This window comes from Mycteria americana, chromosome 7, assembly GCF_035582795.1.
Source record: "Mycteria americana isolate JAX WOST 10 ecotype Jacksonville Zoo and Gardens chromosome 7, USCA_MyAme_1.0, whole genome shotgun sequence".
Taxonomy (NCBI): domain Eukaryota; kingdom Metazoa; phylum Chordata; class Aves; order Ciconiiformes; family Ciconiidae; genus Mycteria; species Mycteria americana.
The window spans coordinates 38,638,817-38,663,284 of NC_134371.1; the positions used below are offsets into that span (position 1 = coordinate 38,638,817).

Sequence of the window (24,468 nt, forward strand, 5' to 3'; positions counted from 1 at the left end):
TGCTTGAAGCCAGTTTGATTTCTTCATTTGGGGAGGTTAGGTACCGAGACCTCAGTTCTATAATCCCAGCCTACTGCCCAGATCTTCATACTAGTGCGTGGATAAAAGGAACACTGCAGTGAGTGGTCAGATGGGAAAAGAAATGGCACAAGAAGGAAACATTATAAAGAAGCTTAAAGGGCACTTACAGTATTTATTTTCTGGTGTTTAAAGTATGGGGAACCGCAAGAATATAGATCTACACCTTATTCTGTGTTATCACATGTAATTCTGGCAGAAGAAAAGTCTGCAGCAAAATAGGCTGGTGAGCATTTTGTCTTTACTGTGTAAGGTCTGTGTCTGATTTACCACTCCTCTTTATTTAACTCATGCCTTTAAAAAAAAAAAAAATTCTTTCATTCTTATTTCCTAGTGCGATATTTACTTATAGGATATCTGAAAGTGATCTTGGCTTTGCATGTACCAAATTTATGCATTTGCTTATCAACCAATAACTTGCAGCAGCTTTTCAGAGATTTCGGGATTAATGAACTAAATGAAAGAACATCAGTCTTTAGAAGGGACTTCTAAATGGTGACTTCTGTATGAGAATAGAGATGGTCAGAGGCTATTTCTGTAGGAGTTACATTCCACTTTGAAACAATTTTTTTTTTTTAAATGACCCCTCTGTATAAATATGGTTAAGGTTGGTTATGGTAGAGAACTTGTGAACACTTCATGAAGTGGTGGTGAAACTGAACATCGTAAGGTTTTTATCTTTATTTAAAACAAAGTTATAAAAAGTCAAGGTCAAAGTCAGCAAATGGCATTTTGCCAGCTTAACAAATGCTGTTGTATTTACCTCTCCTCTCCTGAGATCCCTGTTACTTTTAAAGTTTTTTACAGTTTAATTTGCCTGTCTGCTGGTCTATAACTGCAGGAGAAAATGCAAATCGTTTTTTGGATTTGAGATAAACTGAAATTAGTTTGAGCCATGCCCTAGCTGAAGAGACATTTAAGTCAACTGAAATTGGCTGTTCTTTAACATCATTTGCCTTATAAAATATAAAAATACAAACTGTATGGAAAACTCAACACATTAAAGAACAGTAAAGTAGCAAAAACTTATAAAGAAGGACTTAGCTAAGCAGTATACTTTGTTTTCTAACTATTTGCTGCATTTCCTTTTAGTGAATATTTGAAATGACACCCGTTATTTCAGCTGCATCACCTCAAATGATGCTGCCATATCATCTGAAGGTTGAGCAAGATGATGCTGGATGCAAGAAGCTGTTAAATGAAAGTTAAAGTTGTCACATCAAAGCTCTCAAATAGCAAAAAAGCAACAGCTTTAATGGTTGCACCATCTTAACATTAGTTTCTTTTGGCAGGTAAATAATGGTAGTCTAACGGGAATCTTCGGTACCTCGGAGGACTTTTTTTAAGTGTGAGGAATATCTTATATCTGAGACTGCTGAGGATGATACATTGGGGACCTTTACAGTAAATGGCCATACATAAAATAGTATAGGTTTTAAAGGTAGCAGCCACTAAGCTGTCATATCAAAATGCCATGGCTAAGGGAGCTTCAGTATTAATTTAATCACCTGAGTGCAGTGACATTTATGCTGCCAGTTCAAGTGAGCATGCTGTAGAACATATTTACTAACAAAAGCATCTCGCTTAATGAAAATCTTGCAGTACAGGTGTTGGAATATTCTAAGTCTGGTTTGGATTTAGTAATGCTGGATTCTTCTGTCATGGAGCCATCAGAATCCTGTCTTCAGAAAGTCTTTTAATGTTCTTAAAAAAAAAAAAAAAAAAAAAGGAAAGAAAAAAATAATTCTGTTTAAAAATAATGTGGCATTACCTTGTGTGTTCATTGTTCTTATAAACCTTCTAGCTAAGCACAGAACGTTGTGTGTTATTTCCTCTGGAGACAGATAACTGCAGTAGGGAGAGGAAATTGAGTGGTGTAAAGTACAAAATCTTAGTGTGTGTAAGTTCCTATTTCTGTTTACTGGGAACTTAATAGATCTTTTCTTTTTAATTTTTTTGAAATAATGAAAATGTTTTAGCCTCTAAAAAGCAAAGTTGTCATTAGTAATAAATCACTTAATACTGTCTCTAAAGATACCGTATATTAAAAGTAAACTTATTGCTGTTCCTTATATCTGTGTATCTCCTCTTCACTGCAAATAACCAAGGGACTGTAACAAGGCTACTGGTATTGTTCCATAGTCACTTTTCTCTGTGGAAGGAAATTTGCAGTCTCTTTCTGACATGACAAAATAAGGTATTTCTCTATTCCTGGAGTGCAAGCGGTATTCTCTGACAGTTCTGCAGACCAGGCTTTCCTTTCTAGCTCTGCAATAGATTCGGGCTTAGATTGTCCACAAGATAATTGAGTTCTACGTTGTAGTCTTTCCAGCTTCAAAAACTGGACTAATAATACTCTTTAGTATCCTCTCTGTGTTTTTGCTTTGACAGTTCAATAGACAGAGCGCTCTGTCAAGGGTACTTCTGAGTTTTGGAGATCGGTGCATTCCCCTCCATCACACGCTGTAGATATCCTGACTATTTTGGGACAGGCTTTTTTAGTGATCGATAGAATTTTTCTGAACAATTAATTCCAAACTGAATTAAGCTGTACCAGAGGAAAGCCACTGTAATTCTGAATGCGGAAAGTTTTTTTTAAATGTTTCATTATCCATGTTATATTATCTTAAATGCTGAACATAATCCGTTTTTTGAATATCCCTGCGTTTATCCACTTAAAGTTCACAGAGGGCGGTTGTAATATCAGCTGTGACATGAAGCTATTTTGCCTTCCACTAACCAGCTCTCCACTACTACTACTATGTAAATAAACACCAATTATTGCTGATGGTGTAAACACATAAAGCATTTGGGTTCACTTGTCAGTATATTCTGCTATTATCATGTTTAAATTTGCAATCCTGAGGGTTGTTATCAGATAACAGTAAGGGAGAGAATTAGTTTTGAAAATTAGATTTCCAGTCTTAGTAGAGCCTGCGAGGAGATAACAAATTACATGATAGTTTATGTAGAAGGAAGAGTGAATTTAAACTTTGAGTTCAGTTAATACTGAAAGTTACTTTGGGGCTGAAAGTTATAATTAGGCTAGTCAGAAAAAGTACAAACATTGATTTCCTGCTTGTGTCTGTAGATTTTAAAGTTTTAAAAGTCCTTCCCTGTATGAATCTCTTGGCATCACCAGTTACTTTCTGGGGCAATGACGGGCAGTGGCTAGTTCTTTTCTGAGCTAAATTCAGCTTTTTTTCTGAGTCAGGGCTCAAAAATAACTACCCTTGCTAAATTACAGCTTTCTAGCTGTCAGATTTTAGAGCCCTTTGTCAATCGTCAAATTTGTATGGCCAGGTAATGGCAGCATCAGACCTATCTATGTCAGAAGAAGCTGCAGTGGAATTTCTTTGCTGCTCCTTTACTCCTTCTGGAATCCCTGAAGTTAAGATCTTGAGATAATAAATACGTGTTTCTTCCTTCTCTTCCCTTCGCCTTCCTCTCTATGTCATGTTTCCCCTCTTATTCCTGGCTCTAAATTTCTGAGCTTTAAATATACATTTATTTCTCCTTTGTCTTTAGTGAGAAATTGTGTTGCGTGTCGCTAATCTCTTTTGTATTGCTGCATTGGTTTTTAATTCTACTTAATTTTCCCAGTAGTGTAGTTTGTGGTGATTGGCTTCAGTTATTTTACTAGGGATCTTGGCATTTAATTATACTGCATTTAATAATAGAAAAAGAATGTGAGAGCAGTGATTCCCCCACCACCAGCTTGGATGGGATTACCCAGAAACTGACACCTTCTGGTTCATTCAGAAGGGGCACTCCCTTAATTATCTAGTACAAAATTTAGAGATCTTAATGGTAAAGGAGGTGAAGCTCTCATTTTAATATTCCTCTCATTGTCAACTTTGAAAGTGTTAAAATTTAAATTAGTGTTGGAATAGATATTTTTTGCATTGTTAAATCTATTGAACTGTGTAATTCATTTGATAGGCTAGAGTTGTGATTATAAGAAGGACTTTCAGAAATGGACTGAAAGCAGAGGTGCAGGTGAACTCTCCTGTTAACTTCACTGATACTCAATCTCTTAAAATCCCTATAGATTGGAATGGAATGGATATGGACTATTCAGCTGTGAAAAATACAGTGAATACAACAGGAAAGCTTCTGTGGTTTAATCCATCTATTGGTTGTGTTTGATGGTTGTTAGGTGGGAAGAGCAGAGAGGAGATTGAGTGGAAAAAGTAACTGAAAAAACCCAGTAGGGCAGAAGAATGAAGGACAGGAATAAAACCAACCTTTTTTTCCAGTGAATGTGACAAAAAGATTCTGAATAAGGAATTGATGTGCAATCATCTCTGTAGAGATCTTGCACTATTTCTGGAAAACTTTTTGTAGACTTGAAATTCCACTGTAGAGTGATTTCAGTAACAAAGTCAGTTTAAGAGGTATTTGTCTGTGTTCTCCCACCTCTGCTACAGGTTCCTTGGATGTGTCACCTTAAACTGTGGAGTTGTAAACCACCAGTCACTGAAGTGAAAAGTTTTAAACAGCTCAGAACAACAAAATGCTCCCACAGGGTCACCTCACACCCAGAGCTTCTGCAGGGTACAACAGCCTGGTGTGAGCAATGAGTTTTGGATTTGCTTGTGTTTGCTTGTACTTCTGTGATCCAGGATGCCCAAGTAAATATCAAGTTGATTCTCTCTGGACTTGACAGTCTTAGCTTGACAGAAGGAGGATCGTTAACCATTGCAGCTTTGCAAACTCAGTCTCTGCGTACCTGAATTTCCCTCCTCTGTGTACCTGAATTTCCAAACCACTAAGACATGCTAAATTGGGTGTACGTTCTAAGATTTGAACGTGATTTAGTGGTTTGGCAGGAAATGTGAATTTTTGTTCACTTGACAAAAAACCTGCGTAATTGAGACGCTGAAGTTTGCAAAATGGTTGGGATTTGGGGGGAAAGTGGGGGAGATCTTACACCCTGTCTTGTGAGTACACAGTGAATCATGGTATCTGCTCTGGGAGCAAAGCATTCTACTTCTCAGCTGATGGGGAACATCTTTCTGTGTGTGGAACAAAGCAACTAAGAAAATACAGAAAAAAGAGCTCATGCCTTCTGCACATGGGAAATAGAGCCCATATCTAAACTTTAGTAACCCAGAAAGGAAAGACAAGGAAACTCGAAAGAGGGCTTGTTAAAATAACTTTTTATATCTAAAGGGCGTATAAGGGTTATTTTAAATATCAACAACTAAACCTGTCTTAAGTGTAAAAGCGATGGTGTATTTACTGTAGGACAGTAAATATCTATAGCACTATCAGCTCTTGTCAAGCACTTTGGTATCAAGAATTTCTTGGTGATCTGTGAGAGCCCAAGTCAAAAAGTTGGATGGCAGGATACTCAACTTCCCATGGTGACATCGCTGTGTCTGGTAGATGAATATATCGCTCTCTGCAGAAGTTCAGTGAAGTTATGTATGATACAAGCTGAGACCTGAGACTTCTTGCTAGTTTAAGAATTAACTTTCTCAATAAAGAAGTTTAGAATATTTATCTCAGTGGTTCTAGAAACTAACCTGTCTTGCACACTTTCTATTCTGGCTCCTGTGCTCATCAGTTGTGAGAAGTTCAGAAGTAGGTTTGACAGGTCAGTTTAAAACACTAATAACATGCATTGAAAAATCCCCCAAACCAAACCACAACTTACTAAACTCTTAAGGTGATTTGTTAAGACTTATCTCAAGGATTGTCTTTTTATATTTAATTGCAGCAAATTATATTCCCTGAGGGGTTTATATTTTAAGAAGATAAGCTCTGATTTATCCCCCTTGTTTATTCCAGAGTAATAATCAGTTTTCTTCTGTCAGTTCTTTAGACAGTCAAGAAGATAAAAGAAGGACTTGATACGCTCAACAGCTTTTCAGAGAGGAGAAACTTGATTTTGTTTTGGTTTCAGTTGTCCTTGTGTCCCTACATGTGTATTTATACAGGGAGGTGATTTTTGGCCTCTATTGCTGGAAATCATGACAACTGCATGATGGTAAAACCATGCGACTTCTCCCCAAGTCTCAAAATCGTGTGTTAATCCTGTGCCACCAGCACCTTTTAGTGTGAAGCTATTTGTGCCTTGCTGTGCTGTTGGGATGCAGGAGGGCACAGCCGCTCTGAAGTGGGAGCCCAAGGTACGAGTTGGAAAGGAGATTTTTAAGTGTGCTCTGCCATCTTTCCTACTTTTCCACATCTGGTGTGAGCAGGAGCAGAGCTAACTGGGTCTCTGTCCCCCTTGCCCCCCCTACAGCAGGGTTGCAAATGGGGAGAGAGTTGTTCTGAGCTTTGGGGTCTTTTCCTTCCATCTTTCCTTCACTTTTAACCATCTCTACCCCAAAATTCTTCTGGCTGGTGATGGTAAGAGGAGAGCCTCGTTGGCTTTTGCAGGAGGCCTGGCCAGTTAATCTTTGTTTTAGAGATGAGAAGTGTAGGAGGGGCTTTACTGACCCTTAAGACCTGATCTGGGTTTTCATAGTTTAAAAAATGGATGCATTAGTATGGAATAAGAAGTTGTACATTACCCAAACAAATAGTATAACCCCAAGCTTGTACAGGGTTGACCTATGAAGCTTTTTCTCTGTTTGTAGCATTCTTGTGAGATCTGACGTCAGCATTGTCCTGCTCCGTCCTCGCTTGCTGTGAAGTGAGGAGGGAACAGGAAGCAAAGGCCTGGTATTCACCTAACGAGGTGGTGTTGGGAATGCCAAATTGGGAGGATTTCCCGTCCTTTTTTGGTTTTTTTGGAAAGAAGAAAACAAAACTTTAAGACAAAAAAAAAAAGATAAATCCTTGTTCTGTCAGCCTCTTCCCTTGCCACTCCCCACCACTTCTGCCTCGTGCATCACTAGCCCAGGGAGGAATGTTTCCAGGCTCCTTTTTGAAGATATTTATAAATAAGTTGAGCTCCATATGTTTGGTTTTTTTCCCAAATGATTCCTTTACTGTAAGTCATTGTATTTCTGTATATCGATCTATGCATGGCAACTTGCATCTAGGGAGGGAAGTCACAAATGGGTTTGGCCTGTGCTGTGCAAGCATGGAGAAAGGAAATAAATAGTTTGACAATAACCCTAGCAATGACAGCTGGGGAGAGAAACTTGTTAAAAAAAATACAAGTTAGTTTTAACTTGTTTTGAAACAATAAGAAGAAATGTGCTACATAACTCTTATGAACTAAAATAGAGCAGGGAATAGTGGGGACAGATTTCTCTCCTCTAGCCTCAGCCTGCCCAGCAAAATTGAGCTTTACTTTTATAAATATCAATAGATCAAGAAGGGCAAAGGTACGTTAAGTCGTGAGTATTTTTAGCAAGAAGGAAAAGCATTTCAGTGGTGTTCCTTCCTATACATTATGGTTATAAATCACATTACCTTGGTATGCTTCAAAACAAATCAAGATTTCAGGTTCAGTGTCCTCAGTATGTAGATTTTGTTTCCCAGCACAAAAGGGGTGAATTCTGCTTGTTCCTATGTGGTTTGGGGAAAGAGGGAATGTATGGCTGGATGTATGCTGCAGTCAGAAATATCTGTGGTGGAAAAACATCAGCTACAGCAGGGTGGGGGGAGCAAATGCCCTGCTATGTCCCATGTAAGAAGATTAGGTTAATACTGCAGCATGGACTTAGCAAAAATTAGAAAGGATAATGCTGCATCATTTCACACAGGTTTAGTTTCTGTGGCATAATGACAAAACAAAACTAGTAATAGTCTAAAAATATAACCCTGAATAAAAGAACTTTCTCCTCCTCCTCCTTTTTTCCTCATTCCCCCTCCTCCCCTCATTTCCTGCTTGGGCACCCAAAGTTGGAAACTTAGAGTGTGTTTTCAATGGGATTTTTCTTTTTCCCCCTATGCCTTCATTTAAAAAAAGTCCCTGTTTCTGTAGCTGTGACTCAGTCCTGCGGTGCCTATCTGCCTTGTGTCAGGCATGGGGCTGTCTGGGGGAAGCAGAGTACGCACATACCCAAACCATGATGCAAGCTTTGAAATTGCACCAAGTGCGCTCGTAGCATCAAATGTGCCGGATCACGCTGCGTTTCCAGTAACAGCCAGAGCTCTCTTGGCTCTGAATGGGAAAGTGGTCATGCAGCCTGAAAAGGGGAGGGAGGCCAAATGGCACATGCATTTGGATAATTAGGTAAACAGTAAATATGAGAAGTCTGTCTCCTACTCAAACTCCATTGTTTTTTCCTAAAAGTCTATATTTAGATTTGGCATCCAGATTTATCACAATAATTGTTGCATTGTTTAAACAAGGTCACTGATGTGTGTGCATGTTTATCTCTGCTTAACTGGATTGCTTATTTGAAGTAGAAATACCTCCAAAAATATTATGCAGACCTCTTGAAAACTTGCATAGTCGACTCCAGGGCACATGGTCTTTATTAGCAAATAGATGCAATTATTCACGTTAGGTTTTGCAGCTTAAAGTCCTGAGGGATTTGTATGTAAAACTGTGGACATTTGATTACATCCTGATTTTATGTCTCACTGGTATGTGAGTGTTTCATATGTGTAAAAACCTTTTTATAAGGTGTAGATTATAGTAAGTCACGAAGTGAAGCCATACAAGTGCCGTCCTGTCTATTGGAATTGGAATACACGTGTTCATTAATTTAGTCTAGCTTCGGTGGTTGCTTATGTATTTATAAAACCCAAAGTGTCTTTGTGTTTTATATTTAGAGCAAATACTTCTGGACTTGTTGGCAGGCTGGTTTGAAACTTCAAGATACAATGTCAAAGTCGGACCTTATTGTTCACAGCAGTTCTGTGCTGCTTGATGAGGCTGGAGCACGGTTTACTAACAGAGCTAGTGTGGTCAAGGTAGAAATAGCAAATAACATCTCATTTTCCCTTTTACTGATGAAGTGAGTAAACATAAAGGCCTTGAAATACACTCACGGAGTAGTTTGAGGAGGAATGGTTTAATCAAGTAACTTTTTGATAACAGTTGGACGAGGGTGGGACAAAAGTATCTTTACTGAAACTGCTGCCTCCTATGACCTTGGTTGCAGCTGGGTATTGGCAGGTCATTTCACAGGGCTGGCAGTAATTTGTTTTGTGGACAATTAGTGTCTTCTTTCTGAAAGCTAGTTTCTTTGTAGGTGTGATGGCTGTGATAGTAGCACCCTAAAGAGGCTTGTACAGAACTATCTGAGAGTTTAAATAAAAAGCATTTAAGAAATATCAACTGGAGTGGATTTTGCTCTAAGGAAGAGCATTCAGTGTGAGGGTTTTTTGTTTGTGGGTTCCCCCCCCCCCCCCAGTCCTGTTAAACCTTTTGGTTAAAATTTCCATTTTTTGCAATGGAAATAATTGAGAATATTCCTTTAAAGAGCTTGGTGAACAGTGGCTATCTGCTGGAAGTGCTGCTTGTGCAGACTTACAAATGAGACTTCTCACACTCAATTTGGAAAGGATTGACCTCAGGAATAGGCAGTTTTTTCATCTGGTAATCCAGCGTTCACGCAGCATTGAAATAAAAACAAAGTAATTTTGGAACTTGAAAGAGAAGTAGTCTCTGGTACAGTAATAATGAATGAAAAGACGTAAGTGTTTGTGTCATGGGCACGGCTCGCTATTGTGTACAATTTTTTGAGGACTGGGCTTAAGCCTCGCTGCCCAGCTGACACAGACAGCAGTCCTCAGAAGGACAGTTTTAATGGTTGGGGACTCTGCCTGAGATGTAATGACTTGTGCTTTGTGCAAATCCTTTTCATGTCCAGTTCTTTTTTGTTGTTGTTGTTCTGTAGTGAGAAGGTGTGTGCATGTGTCACAAATCTGTTCTCTAAATAGTCCATGAAAGAGAAATTCTGTTCCTTCCCTCCCTCACTCCCTCTTTCCTCTCTCTTCAAAGGTTGAAATTATTCTATAACTTTCTCTTTTCGGCAGAGCCTCTTTTGTACGTGTTACCATCAGACATATTTTAATGTTAACTTTTAAGGGGTTTCATGTAAATTCTCAGTTCAGGCTCAGTGTTGAGGTGTACAGGTTCATCTCTTGGAGATCACATGGTGTTATCACAAGCAGTGTCCTGTACTGGACATCTTTAATCATTCTTTAAATCACAAACACAGACTTAAATTTAGTCGAAGAGGGTGTGCTCCTTTCTTTCCTCCAGTCTTGTGCTGTTTTGGTGCCTGCAGGTCACCTTGCTTCATCTTTTGCCTCTGCACGCTGTTGCCAATTGTGAAATCTCCTCCAGCCCTGGCGCCGGGCTCGCAGCTGGCTCGGGCTGCCTGGCAGAAGGTACATCTTTATTTCAGCACTTCATCACTGTCCCTGTCTTCTGGCTTTTGCACTGATTCAAGACTGTTCCGACAGACAACCTGTGGAGAAAGAACTCTTCTGGTTAGAAGGTCATTTAAATTTAATAACTACTCTTTTTTTTCCTCCCCCTTCTCTTTTTCCTTCCCTTTTGGTTGTTTCTTTTACTTCTTTCTCCATGCAGTGCGTAGTAGTTAGTGCTATAGCAACTGGAATTTTATACAGACCCTGGTATTAAATGTTTTAATTCCAAACTTGTGGCGTTTTGAGATACTGGCATGTTTCATCTTTCCTCCCTGTGGTCCATTTCTCCATTTAGATGAAGGTTTAATATTAAAACTCCTACATGTCACTGATTTATTGTCAATTGTTGCATTTTGATTTGCTAATATTAATGCAACATTCTGGAGGGGCTATCAGGTGGGTGTCAGGCTAGTTCTCGTATAGCACAAGGAATTTCACTGCCTAAATTCAGAGCCTAAAATAATTCTGGATTTGTGAATTGTTCCTCCTGGTTGGTTGTATACCTGGCTCCCGCTCCCCATCTCCACAGCTAACTCTAACACTGTCATGTACGCAGGTTCTCAAACCATTTCTGTTTGTAGTCTGGTCTAGCAGGCAGAAGCACCGCTGGATATAAAAGCTGTCATGAACCCCTGTGCAGGCTGGATATAAAACTAACCAGAATCTCAAGTTTGTCTTTGGTGATTTCAAAAATTAAGTTTTTTTGGTCATGTTCCTTCAGTTCACGCACAGATTCCATAGGTGTCAAACATCTTGGGTGCTAGATATAGCAGAAGTATGTTTTGGTTTGTGTGAGCTAATTGTTCAATTTCTTGTTACGGAGTGGACTTTTCAAGTCTTGCTAGTTTGGCCATGGAAACCCGCAAGCCTGCCTGTTGGCATTTTCTAGCAGTAAACCAGACTCCAGAATGGGTAAGTGCTTGGTACAGGGCACTGGAAAAACATCCCTGCTGATGTCCTGTTGCTACCCATATTTCCACCCAAGCCACCACAAAGTCCTGCTGCTTAATGCCAATGCAGGGTAGGAGCTATGACAGGAGGCAGAGTATTTCTACTAAAGATTTGTGGTGTTTATATGGTCAATGGAAGAGTTATAATTATGGATGTTGCTGAAGTTTTCTTCTTATTTATACCATAATACTACACTGATACACGATGATATTGGAGAGTATTGTCAGTTAGTTGGTGGTTATCTTTTGCTGCTAGTTGGCTTTACTGCAGGATTTCCAGTGTTTGAGAAGCTACGTTTTAAAATAGATTTACAAAACTAGTACTGCATGAAGGATTTGCTGAAATAATTTAGTTTATTCACTCTGATGCAGGAAAGAGCAGGACAAAATAAGGCCAGCAGAGTTAGAGCAATTAATTTAAAAAACAAATGTATAGAATGAAATTGTAAATCCAATTCCTAATGTCCTTGGTGAACACTAGAGTTGATAGGTCTTATTTTTGCAACAGTCTGCACTGAGGATATGGTCCTTTACAGTTACATAATAATAAAGGGTGGAAAGTTTGAATATATACACCTCCTGTTTAGGCATAGTTACCAGACCATTTTAGAGATGTTTATTCATCCGCATGCCTATATAGTATCACTATTTTTCCTCTCTTAGTAATGTTTAAGCTGCAGTTGGTTTGATGCATGCAGGGATCACATCCAGCAATACTGTCTTCTGCTGGTAAAACCCTGCTTTAAGATTGCAGGAATAATGCTTCCTCCCCGCCCCCAAAATCCAAAACACTTCAATTGGAAAAGGAGTGGGGAGATGGAAAGCAGGCACAATTACTCTGCCTGCTGAAAAACAATGTCATTAAAACCCCAAATCAGTAGTTTGTGTATGATATTTCAGACAGTACCAAGCCCAACCTGCAACCATGAAGAAATGGATGTCAGAGTGGGGATAAATGCATTTTTATTTATATAGTTGAAGGACGGTCTTGCAGAAGTTGTCAGTGAGGTAGGTCAATGCACTTGTCTGCCTTCAGGGGCTCAAGCTGGTGACCTGTGGCTCCAGAGGGTTTCCTCCCAGCTTGAGCCCCCTGTATGCGTCGGTGGCTTCACAGCTTGGCACGGTGGTAAGCCCACAGAGGAGGCAGACCTGCGGGAGAGGCTGTGTCGCAGGTCAGGGCTGAGGGCTTGCCTGCCTCACAGAAACCTGTAAATCTCTGTAATTTCTCAGGCAAGTGCTGCCACTCACTATAAACGGGCCTTTTTACTGCTACGACTTTCCATGGTACATAGTAGTTGCTAGAGTGTTTACCTTCAGGTTATACATTTGTTTATTTGCACCAGTGCATGTTGCTAAAATACTTGGCTGGCTGAGGGTGGCGTTGCTTGCAGCTGTGTGTGGGCTCACTTAGCCACTGCGTGTGCTTGGCTAGCTTCTAAACGTACGTTTTTATGGCCCTTGAAACTTGGCATGAGCTGTGTTTTGTTGTCAACAACAACAACAAAAGATGGCTAGTGAAATTAAAATCTGGCATCGCTGTTTTACAGGTTTATTCACAATGTATTGAAATGGGATTTTCTTGCTAACTTTTCTTGGCATCCATCCAAAACCCAGCTTCTCATAAATTTATATTATCTCTCTCTGCTCTGCTCAATTGACAGGGCTGTAGCAGCTTCTCATGCAGATCATGGGAACACCATGGAAAAATGAAGCCAGGAGACTTTCAAAATGGGAGTTTGTATCAGCAGAGAAATTGTAGAAGTTTTGCCATGGAATTAGAGAGCCAGAAATGTTGAAGAGTTTTTCAGTACCTGCCTTCAGAAACTAGATCACCGCAAATGCAGAGCTGAGTCAGTCTGCGTCACTGCAGCTTTGGCTATAGTGAAAGGTAAAGGGCTTGGAAATGCAGGGCAATGATGGTACAACATTTACAGCATGCTTTCGCATGGAAATTTCAGATCAGGAAAATGAGGTGCTCTCTGGCATTTAAATGTGCTGGTATTACCACTTAGCTTGTTCATAGATGCAGTTCGTTCTCAGCATAGTGATAGTGAAAATAGCATACCTTGTTGATTTATCTGGGACAGGTGAGCTTTCTGTGTGGTCACTGATGTGCTTTGCCAGCTCAAAGCTTGTGAGATAAACACATGGCAGCTTTGCTCCCAGGAACTCTAATTTGGGCTTGGTAAGTTATCTGTGTTCCAGCCATGCCGACTCCAAACTCCAGCAAACCTTGCTCCTCCAGTCACTCTAATCCCCAATGCAACACGATTTAAGGTGCTATTTCATTTGTCCTCTGCATAACTTCATGCACTAAATATTAAGCGGTCGAGTAAGTCAGGTGCACTGGTCTGCGCTGAGCCGAGGAGAAGTGATATCCACCTGCAGGAAATGTTGCAGGGGGAAACAGATGCATTTCGGTGATAGGAGATGGGAAGGGGATGTTAGGTCATTAATTACTTAGCCTTGCATAAACAAAACTTTATATTTTGAAAAGTCTCTAATTTAAAGGGAAGGAAAAATCTTTCATCTTTTATGCTATTTAGCTACATGTCAAGTTGGGTCAGTTGGAAGACTTTTGTGATGGTTTCTGCTTTATATATTGATTACTCCTCCATGAACTGTTCCAGTGTGGTGAGCATTGGACTAGTTTTGAAGGGGAAGGGAGCTAAAGGGAGCTAGACTGCAAAATCGAGGATCTCTGCCTGACTGCATCCCTTCTGGTTTGTTGCGGGAAGATGCAGGGTGCAATTTGTTTTACTTGTTTACATGTTAAAGAACTCATTTGATGGCTGGTAGATGGGGACTTAATCTGTCATCTTCTCAGAAGTGGTGTTTTCTTAACCTGCTGTCTTTATGGTTTAGAAGAGAGGACTTGGTTGAAAATCGAAGTGTGGTGAATAAATGTTCAGGGTTTGTCATGGGTTTTGGTGGTTGTGTGGGGTTTGTTGTTTTTGGTTTGTTTTTTTTTTTTTTTTTTTTTTTAAACTTTCTTCTCTTTCCCCCCTCCCCCTCCATGTCTTGGCAAATGTTTTAAAAAATGAGAAGCTGGTAAGCTTGTGCTTGGTCCAAAACTAATTTAAAATGGAGTAGTTCAGTCATGGGAGGTTTCAATTCATCTTTTTCTTAATATAAGCTATGCTAAAGATGAACTAAAATTTTACAGGTTGTAGTGCCTTTACTGAAGCACTAGACAGCTTTCAGAGAGCAAGCAAGCATTAAACATTAATTTTTATCATCAGAGACAGGTTATCCCTCCAGCTGCTTGGCAATGATGCATTTGTTTGTTTTGTGGTGTTGCTTTTTTATTTTTTTAATTGGCTGGTAGTATTTATTAAACAACAGATACTCTGAGGAATTTCTTGAAGCTTCATGCAGCAGAGCTAGGTAGGTTTTTTTGGAAAACCGAGTGGTGGAGAGCGGACTGCCCATGCAGGGGGCTGTTGCCAAAGAATTGCCTTCATATGCTCAGTGAAAATGTAATGCTGCTTGTGTACATTTTCTGTGAAATGTTGTTATAAAGTTAAGAAAGATTGTTTTCCCAATATAATCCTAAAGCTGAAATACAGTTATATTCCAACATAGTAAATCTGCATTTTGTGCATAAATTACTTAAATATCTAGGAGTAGGGAAATATATGCTGTTAAACATGTCAAATCGGATGATTAAATGACTGGATTGTTAGGAAGAAAATAGTAATTTTCTGAAAAAGCTAAATGAATGATTTGGCACAATGAACTGCAAACATTACCAGAAAAAAATTCTTCTGAGGAAAATTTGCTAGCTGAGGATCATGTTTTTATGCAGTAGGTATTAAAAACACGAGGTATAAGTGAAAATATTCCAGATTTTCTCAAGGTAATTGACAAGCTCCTTTTTTCCACTGAAATTATTTTACCTGCTGGCAGCTGAGTGGGTGGCTCTGTACGGTTAGGGATCTCGCATAACCAATGTGTTAGCAGTCACTGCTGTAAGCTGATTTCTTTGTGATAGCAAGACTGTGTAAATGCTTCCCAAGATAAACTGCTGCTCTGAAAGGACTTGAGTTTTCACATGAGTAACTAGACTGCAGATCAAGGAGAAAGTTCTGCTACGTGAATTACTTGCATCTTGTATGTACACAAGAAATGCTGGAGCCAAGTGAGACCAATTTTAACTCAGTGGCATTGGATTAGTATAGACAAAGGGTTTGTTTGGGCATTATCTCTGCTTCTGATGATGTGTATAAGGAAGAGAGAGTTCAGTTTGACTTAAAGCCCAGACTAAAATTTTTGAGCTAGGAATTTAAAGGAATTGTCTTATTTGTAGACTAAGCAAACTTGTGTATCAGTGATTTTTATGTCAATAAACATGTAAGCCTTGTATGCCTTTTTAGAAGCACTTTGAGAAAGACCGTTTTACCCTCAGTAGAGTACACTGTGAAATATCAGCTAAGTGAAGGCAGCTGGATAACTGTTTTCTTTGATCACAAAATGCATTCGTCTGAGCAGTGGTAACATGAAATCAAAAGTGAAATCAGAAGTCAAAAGTAAAGACCCTTCTTAACATTATTCAAACTTAAGCTAAACTGTGACTTTGTTCCTGGGCTTCATGTTGAGTGCTTATTGAAGCCTGTCTTTTTCTGTATTGTTAGTTCTGTACAGAACTGTGGTCCAACCCCTGGCCACACCAATAAAAATATTTTTAAGTAGAAGTTAACCCATAACTGGTTTTGCATGTTGCTTCATGCTGTAACTTGATATATGGTTAATCTTTCTGTGCGTTCCCTTGCTGAAATGGGTGGTCTGTGGAAGTCAGTGACTGATGTAATGCAAGCTGTATTGGGAAGGAGACGAAATGATCTTTCCATACAGTCAGGTGTCCACAGGATGGTGGTGAAAAAGAACTAGGATGAGACAGTCCTGGTGATCATGCAAAAGACCAGTCTTGCCTAAAGAGACAGTGGTCTTCTGCATGATCACCGCTGTCCTCATGCAAAGACCAGTGTCTCGCCTAAAGTTTCATTCTGTCCAAAGTGCCGTTGTGCTAAATCCCTGCTTCAGAATAACATTGATGCAGCTAGTGTCATATTATCTGAGTTGAAGCATTCCTGTTGGTCATACCGAGTCCTCTGATACAGCAGATAAGTGCTTTCAAAACGCTGTTTCAAAACACGTTTTCTATGAGTGCTCAGCTTGGTCGTTATGTTTCAGCAGGAGTTAGAAAGCGTGCTAGAAATCTACAGCAAGCAAATCCCAGCAGGACTTCAGCTACTGCACTGTCTGTCTCTGTCTTCTGTCCTCTCCTGCCCTTCTGTGCTCCCAAACCAAAAGTAGATGTAGATGTGCTAGCGGAAACTTGTACAAGCAAGGCTTGCAGAGCTGACCAGAAACCTACCTCACATTCTCAGTTTTCTCTGCTGATTATGGCTTGTGCCATTAGAGTGAACCACATCGTCATCTGTCATATTTATTTATACTTATTTCTGAAGTTCCATAAAGCCTACTTTACCAGACTGGCTAATTCAAAGCATTTGTTCAAAGCACTACTGCCACATTAGTAGTAAAAGGCTCAACAAGGAAAATGAGGACCTGTTGCTGAAAGGGGTGGGTGATTTAGTAACAGCAGACCCAGTTAAAGTTGGGGTCCTCAATGCTGTGTTTGCCTCAGCCTTCAGAAACAAAGACTCTCAGGCCTCTGTGCCTAGTGAAGGGGGATCAAGAAGGAAGAAAACCTACCAGCAGTGGATGAGGGTCACGTCAGGAATTAGTTATAAGAACTCAACCCTTGCAAGTCCATGGGATTAGATAGGCTGCACCAAAGGGTGATCAGCAACCCCTGCAATCAAGAAACAGAAGACAAGAGCCAGCTAACTTTTTCCTGGTGAAATATGTAATTTTCACGATGGGAGTACTTGCATCTCCGCACGTATTCACTGCTCCTTGTGCCTTCTTGAGGAGATCATTGCTCTGGATGGAAATCGTAGCAGAGTTCTTGTTTAGATATATTTTGTCATTTAAGACTCCTGTTCTGAGCACCATGACTTCCTACAAAGCATGAGAGTCAGTGTCATTATTTTTGATGCAGAATTTGCATTGCAGTGTCTGAGCTGTTCTTGCGTCTGAGGTTATTTGTTGTAACGTCCTGAACGTGGCAACTTTAGATAGTCGCTTCTGTTGCTTCTAATTGAAGAATGTAACTTGCTACTGAATAAGGAAATTATTTCTCTGCATGATGGGGATCTTTGGGTAACTCCATCCCTATTCTAAGGAGCAGTAATACCCTTTTCCATATATACACATAAGTAATGAAATTTTTGCATCTGCAACTGTCAGGAATGTGCTTTGGCTGACTAATGCAGCCTAACTTAAAAGTGAGATCCCATAGTGGGTCAGTTAAGCTTTATTGGTCTGCCAGACCAGATTATCATTTTATTTAACCAGAGAAGTAGTTTTCATTGTCACTTGATTGCCAAGGGTCTGTCAGCATTTCCATTATAAACCCCCTATTTTCAGGGATTTGAGTAGACTTGAGATTTAAGTGTTCTGGTCTAAAACTTGGCAAGCATGATCTGAGTTCACCAGTGGATATTTTCTTTATGAGATTTTAAAATAGTCAGCTGTTTCTTAAATTGTAGAGAAAGCAAGGGTTTTTTTTTTCCTCTTGGTTAAACAGATAGGACTATTTTTTCCATCTCACTTATTCCAACTAGATTTATAAAAATAAAACCCTATTCTGTTGTTTTTTTAAAAAAAAAAGAAAAAAAAGGGGGGGGGGGGGGGGAGAAAAAGGAAAATCTGCCTGCTGTCCTGTTCTGTTTGCCAGAGGATCATGCCTCAAAACCTTCCCTTTGCTTTGGTCTATGTTTGGTGAAGTCCCACCCACCCTCTCTGTCCCTTTTCTCCTCCCCTTAAGTACTTATTTTCCTTCAGTGTATTTACACTCTCACTACATTAAGTTGCAGCATTTCTCCTCCTTACTCCGTTCCTCCCCTTTGCCTTCCTCTCTGGGGCTTCCAGCGCTTGATTCTGATGAATCTGCCTATTTTACCTCTCTCTAAAAGGCAACTCTGAGGTACTCTTAAGTGATACAACGTACCTGTGGTAAATATAAACTCTAGGAATTGTCTTTATGTTGTATATTACTCTGTTTGATGTACCTTACTACCTAACTGAAGAACATAATGTGCATGACTCTCAGTTGGGTATTGCATTTTTTAATGCTTTCCCAAGACTTTGCTGTGACTCTAGTGAAGTACTTTCGCATTCTTTTTTTTTTTTTTTTTACCAAATCTTTAATGTAGACTGAAAAAAGTGAAGTGTGATTGGCGCAGAACACCACTGTGGGTTTTCATGGCTGGGCTCTTTTAGTCATTTCCTGAAAGCTTGGTGCAGAAATGTGACAGCGCAGGAAGCGGCAGCAAGCTTAGCAAGGCTTCATGTGCCATTAGAAGTCGGCTTGCTGTAGGTGAGGGCACATTCTTCTTGCTGAGATGTAGAAATACCTGGTTCTGGGACTGATGCTCAAGATCTTCAGGAAGAACCTCTGCTGTCCTCCAGTTCACAGCAGTGAGCAAAGTGACTGGGCCTTTAAAATGGTGAGCGAGGAGCTACAGCTATACGAGTATTAAGCAACAAGGAATGTAAGTTAAGAGCTGAAATTCAAGGGGTGGAAAATGAGTGCTTTCAAAAAGCACTATAGTCTCTCTCCCAGGACCTTCAGAAGATCGTTGTCGGAACAAGATGCTGGCACTGCTGCCTTGAAGGACTATCATTGGTACCACCAAATGAAAAGCAAGAAGATGAATAAACAAATGAGTTCTGACCCAGAGAAACCTTTGGGAGCATACAGGTGGCAGACACATCCTCGGCTTCCCTGGAGGATAAGCAAAAGAGAGGGCTTTTGCAGCCTGAAAGGGGAATGCAGTGATCCAAGTCTTGCTAAAAGTTCTGCAAGCATGGATGCTACCAGTGCTGATGATATCCACAAAGACCCAGCAGAGACGCTTTTCCAGGCAAGGACTAGACCGTTTCGGGTTCCCTTCAACCGCTCTCTGTCTGAACCTGTGCCACACCTTGGAAACAGGAATGCAAAGCCATTTCTGCAAGCCATGCATTCGGTGGACTCTGAACAGCAGGGCTATTTCATCCGTGGCATTTTCTCCTCTCTCTCAAGTGGCTTTTCAAAGATACTGAGTCGAAAAGGGGAGCCTGGCAGTGAGTCAGTAAATGAAGGGAAGACAGACAATAATCAAATTGATTTGAGTACAGGTAATGAACTCATTTTTCTTTTATTCTACTTCTTTTGTTCTACTTCTGTTCTACTGTTTGTGTAACAGGCGAGTATAGTGAGACATTCTTTGGGACATACGATAGTTGTTTAAATTGTTTTTTAAATTTAGTTTTATTAACGTGACATTGGCAACTCTCTGATATTGTATCTTAATCTAAAGAAAGCAACTGAAAAAGGGCCTTTCCTGATAAGGAAGTGGTGTGAGATGTTGTGGTGTGTGCTTGAGAACTTGGAGGTCCCTTTAAAACAAGCATCATCTGGTGGAAGCAGTAGCATTTCTCTCTCAAATGCACCCTGTGTGTGTGGTGTATGCAGTCCTGCAAGCACAGTGGCCTCTGCAGCATTGTAGTGCCCTGATTGAGATATCAAGCCTGCTACTGTAAATTAAGTACTAAGGGAGGGAGAGAAATTAAGCTGTCTTTTAAACAGTGTTCAAGGCAGTGGAACGGATCTAGTTCCTCATACCAGATTCACAGTTTTGTAATCAACCAGCTAAATTGATGTCTGCTCACTGGTAGATGTCACGGACAGCAGTGTTGCAAAGGTTTAGCCAGATGGGATTAAGGTCAGCAAGATGCCAGTCCGAGATGTCATTTAAATCTGCCCTGTTCATAACAACACTCATAAAGCAGAAAAAAAAAAAAGGAGAGGAAAAGGGGAGAAATTTGCCTTCTGTTCTCTTGGTCTCTCCTGTAACTTTCTAGTGGGCTACCCAGCCTGAACCAAGTAACTGATGAGGCTTTGAAATAAAAACAAAATTTAAATTTGTAATAAAAGCAAAATTAAACCTTCCTTCTCCCTAAAACCTCAGCATTTTCCAGAGTCCTCCAGATTATCATATTAAAAGCCTGATAACATCTGGATCCAGTTGAGGCTGCTGGACAAGTCATCAGTATTCAAAAAAACTCAGCTTAGTGAAAGAAGAATATACTCTGTCTATGGGGGTATTCAGTCTTTCAGTCACAGTGGAATGTCCCTTACAGGCTTATGTTTGCTACTGGAAGCAGTCACGTTGCTTTAAAACAAAAACAAATGGCCAAAAAGAAGAAATAACCGAGAAGGACTATATCTGTTCAAACTTACTTACGTACAGTCACTGATTTGTGTTTCTCCAAGACCTTTCTCAATTGAAAGTTGGCTTGGCGATGCTTGTTAAATTGCATGGAATACATGAAAAAAAAAGAAGTAATAGAACTACTTTTTTCTTTTCTGTTGAAGGCTTCTTGTTAAGGGGATGGTTGATTTGTTTTTTTTCTCTCCTCTCTAGTCATTCACATTAGAAACAAAGATTTCTACTGCAGGCTCCCACTGTTGTTGAGACCTCCTAGGAGACTGAATTACTGTTGCAGGCTGCCTGGGACGGTTTTTCTGCTTGGTCTTTTCTGCCCACCAATATACGTCAGCAAGCTATATTGGGAAGGTATTCTATGTGATATAAGCATTTTGGATCAAAATCTCGCAGTATATGAAGGGCAGAGTGTGCTGTAGTTCCTTTTTTTTTCCTTTGTTCTGGTGTACTTTGATACTGAATGGTTCTCTCATAATTCGTATTGTCACTCGACTAGGTTATTGGGATGCTTTGCTTTTAGTAGCGTGAAAAGTAAACAGAGGAAAAGGATTATTTGTGAGAAGCCACCACTTGTTAAATACTTTATGTCAATTATGGGACAATGATAGAGTCTTTTGGCTCTTTGGGGTAGGATAAACCTCTGTCTGAGCCTGCCAAAACTAGTTTTGCAAAGAGAGTCACATCTCAGGAACTGAGAGAAAAACAGTGGGACTCTAGATTTAAAAGTCAGACTCTCGAGAGAGAGGAAGTTGTAGCTGAGAAGGTGTTTGGGGAAACAAGGTTGATGCAGTCACCCACAAAATCTCCTGAAACAGGCAGGTCCTGCTTGAGCTGCTGTCATGGGACCACAGAGCTTTTGGTGGGATAAGACACTTCCATGGAGTTTCTTTTCAGCCTTTGCCTTCTCAAAGGTTCAGCCTCTGTTCTTCAAGCAGACAACAGCTTAGGTTTAAGAGAACTAGTTCACCCTGTAAGACATGCTGCTGTGTGGCATATATAGCCACATAACAAATAATTGCTTGTCACTGGTTTTATTTTTCCTTAAAGAAGAGCTGCTCTTGCCAGGGTTAGCTGGAGCTGCTGGGTAGAGTCTCCTGCCCCACACAGTATTGTAGGCTGAGACCTGATAAAACAGTGACAAAGCTTGTGAGCTCCTGGGGTCTGAGGGAGGTAACTTGAAGCCAAAAGGGGTAAGAGAAATATGACTAATCTGTCATGTTCTCAGCCATAGTCTAGATGCTCAGAAGTGATCAAATCTTCAGAGAGTGGATTCTGTTTTCCACTCCAAGAGAGGCAGAATTTGGGAATCCTCAGGCAATTGAAGTCTGTGGTCTGCCCAGACACATCACTGGTCAAGAGATGGTGTGAGACGTGGGGTTTCTCCAACATATGCAAACAGTTTAACTTGGAAGAGCTTGATCTAAAGTCTCCCAGGAGACATCTGTTTGGACAGAAATTCTTGTCACTATGACCTAAACCCAAGAAGACCTTTTCTGTGTTGTTAAATACACAGTGGGAGAGGCACACTTTGTAGTTCAACCAAGAGAACCTGGAGGTATGCTTTCTGTCTCTCTTCTGTCCAAGGAGCCAAGCCCTTTACTTCCACCAGCTCACTTCGTTAAAAGTATTTCCACTTTCCTCTGAAATACTTGTGGATTATCAACTTTTTAAAAGATTATCTTCCTTCTAATGCTTGCCTGGCCTCTTGTGTTTTGCTTCATCTCTGCACCAGAATTGCACAGGCTGGGTCATCTGCATGGGTTTGTGTAGCTATTGGTGGAGTTTGCTACTGATCTTTGTAAGCCTAGGGAAGAACAATTCCCTTCTTCAAGAAATGGTTACCTTCCAAAAGAGGATCGGTTGTTTTTCTGGCAACTTGAAGAGGGAAGTGGGATTTGAAAAAGAAAAGAAAAAAAAGATCTGGATAAATATTTTCCAGTTGGTCTCACAGTCTAGGAAGCATGTTCAGACACTGCTTCATCGGTTCTTGGCTGCAGAAATCCCTACTGGATGGACTCACTTATCCTCTTTGGTGATGAAAGGATGCTGAACCTCGGGAGAGTTGCCTCCTTTGGCTCTGCCCAGAGCTTTGGCAAGATGCAGAGGCTCCCCAACGCGCGTGGCATGCTTTCTGCAACACACTACAGCACAGGTTTTAGGAGGAAGAGGACAGATGGAGTGGACGGTCGGTGGGAAGAGCAGAGCTCTTTCCCAGTGTGCTGCAGTGGGTCTTCACAGGAGAAGCCTGGGCCAGGTTTGGGTGTGAATGAAGTGCTTTTGGTGCACATGTGCTGACTTCTAACACCTTCTAGAGCCAGGCATTTTGAATGGCATTTTGAAGCCAGGCAGTATTTAAATTAGCATATGCAAAGCCTGAAGGTAAAAGGATTTGCACTCATTATTAAGTTATTATTTATAACTTAAAAAACCTAAGAACATTTTAATTTCTAGTAAATGCATCAGCTTGAGGAAGGAGTCGTGTCATTCTAATAAACTTGCTGATTGTGAACATACCATGATTTCGGTAGAAACAAGATAAGGAAGGAGCTATGCAGACAAAGCCTTGGATACAAGGGTTGTAGGTGAGCCGCGGCACCTTTTTTTATTATTTCTGAGTATTACCAGTGACCCTTTAACACTGTTGAGAATGGGTTTGTGAGAGTTCTCAGGTAATGTTTAGTTCACTGGTCCTTCTTATCTGGATCTCGGAGCAGTGCAAGTTTAATTGTTGATTGATGACAAAATAATTCTTCAGTAGAATCAATTACCTATATCTTCCCTGGGTATCTCTGTTTTGGTTTGAGGGAGGGAGAGGGTAAACACTGATTTCTTCTATTTAGAGTGCCTTTAGCTTTCACAGTCGCTCTCTTGTTACAATTTTTATAAAGACACTTCTTCAGAATTATTTCCTTTTCTTTCTTCACCTGGATAAAGATATGTTTCTCCAGTCTCTTAATTCTGATTTCATGCTTTAATTCATTTTATAGAGTTTTTTGTGCCTAGAGTGAGAGAGAATATTTTATATGCTTGCTTTTCTGGAATTGATTTTAATTTTTTTATAATTCACTAAAGTTATTCAAACACTATGCTCTTTTTAATATCTTTACAGTCTAGATTAATCAAATTCTACTTCTTATATCTTTCCATATAAACTTTTTAGAGATTTGTATTTTCACATTTATAACTCAAACTAAAGCTGAGGCAGTTCCACATTCAGTTTCTTTCAGTTATTCCCAAAATACAAAACTGTTTTTTCCTGTCTGAGATAGGAATTTAATATTTGTTACTCATTGGAGCAGCTTTTCTATTTTCATGTTTTTAAAACCACTTTCTCATTTTAGAAGTCCTTCTACTGACTCATGTTCTTCCACCCCCAAATCTCTTTTGCTCTTAAGTAGTTTATTTTTGGTGGGGTTTTTATTAGGGAACTTCTACACAACTGAGCTTATTCTGTAGTTCATGTGTTCGTTTAAGTGCTGTACAAATGTCAGGTTATATGCCTTCTGCTACGATCCCCTGTTTTGTTGCAAGGTGTAGTCATAATGTTAGAACTCGTTCACTTTAATTGTCAGAACAGATTCAAGATAGCTGCTTACACCTAATCCCTACGTTGCATTAAAATGACTGTAGTTTTTTTGTAGACTTATAACTGTGAAAATAACACATCTCAGTCCAGTGTTGGTCTGTCTTTTTTTAAACTGTAGTGTGGCTTTGTGGTAGTAGATATTGTGTTACATGGTATATTGAAAACTACAGGGAGATGGGGATGCACAAGGGAGTGTTTCAGGCATTTGACAGCTTTGAGT

General features: G+C 40.0%; 1 protein-coding gene across 7 annotated transcripts in view; it reads left to right on the top strand.

The window, feature by feature from the left end:
• The window catches only part of RASAL2 (RAS protein activator like 2), a 189,362-nt gene that overhangs the window by 40,821 nt on the left and 124,073 nt on the right, over positions 1-24,468 (top strand). For 2 of the 7 annotated variants that reach the window (XM_075507900.1, XM_075507901.1), the window contains exon 1: positions 18,679-19,571. The exons of 3 other annotated variants lie outside the window; for them this stretch is intronic. In XM_075507900.1, coding sequence (XP_075364015.1) covers positions 18,977-19,571 — 595 coding nt within the window. In that variant the 5' untranslated portion in view covers positions 18,679-18,976. Of the gene's footprint in view, positions 1-18,677; positions 19,572-24,468 lie in introns of those variants that run through there. 2 more of the 7 variants (XM_075507899.1, XM_075507903.1) reach the window with 2 other exon arrangements.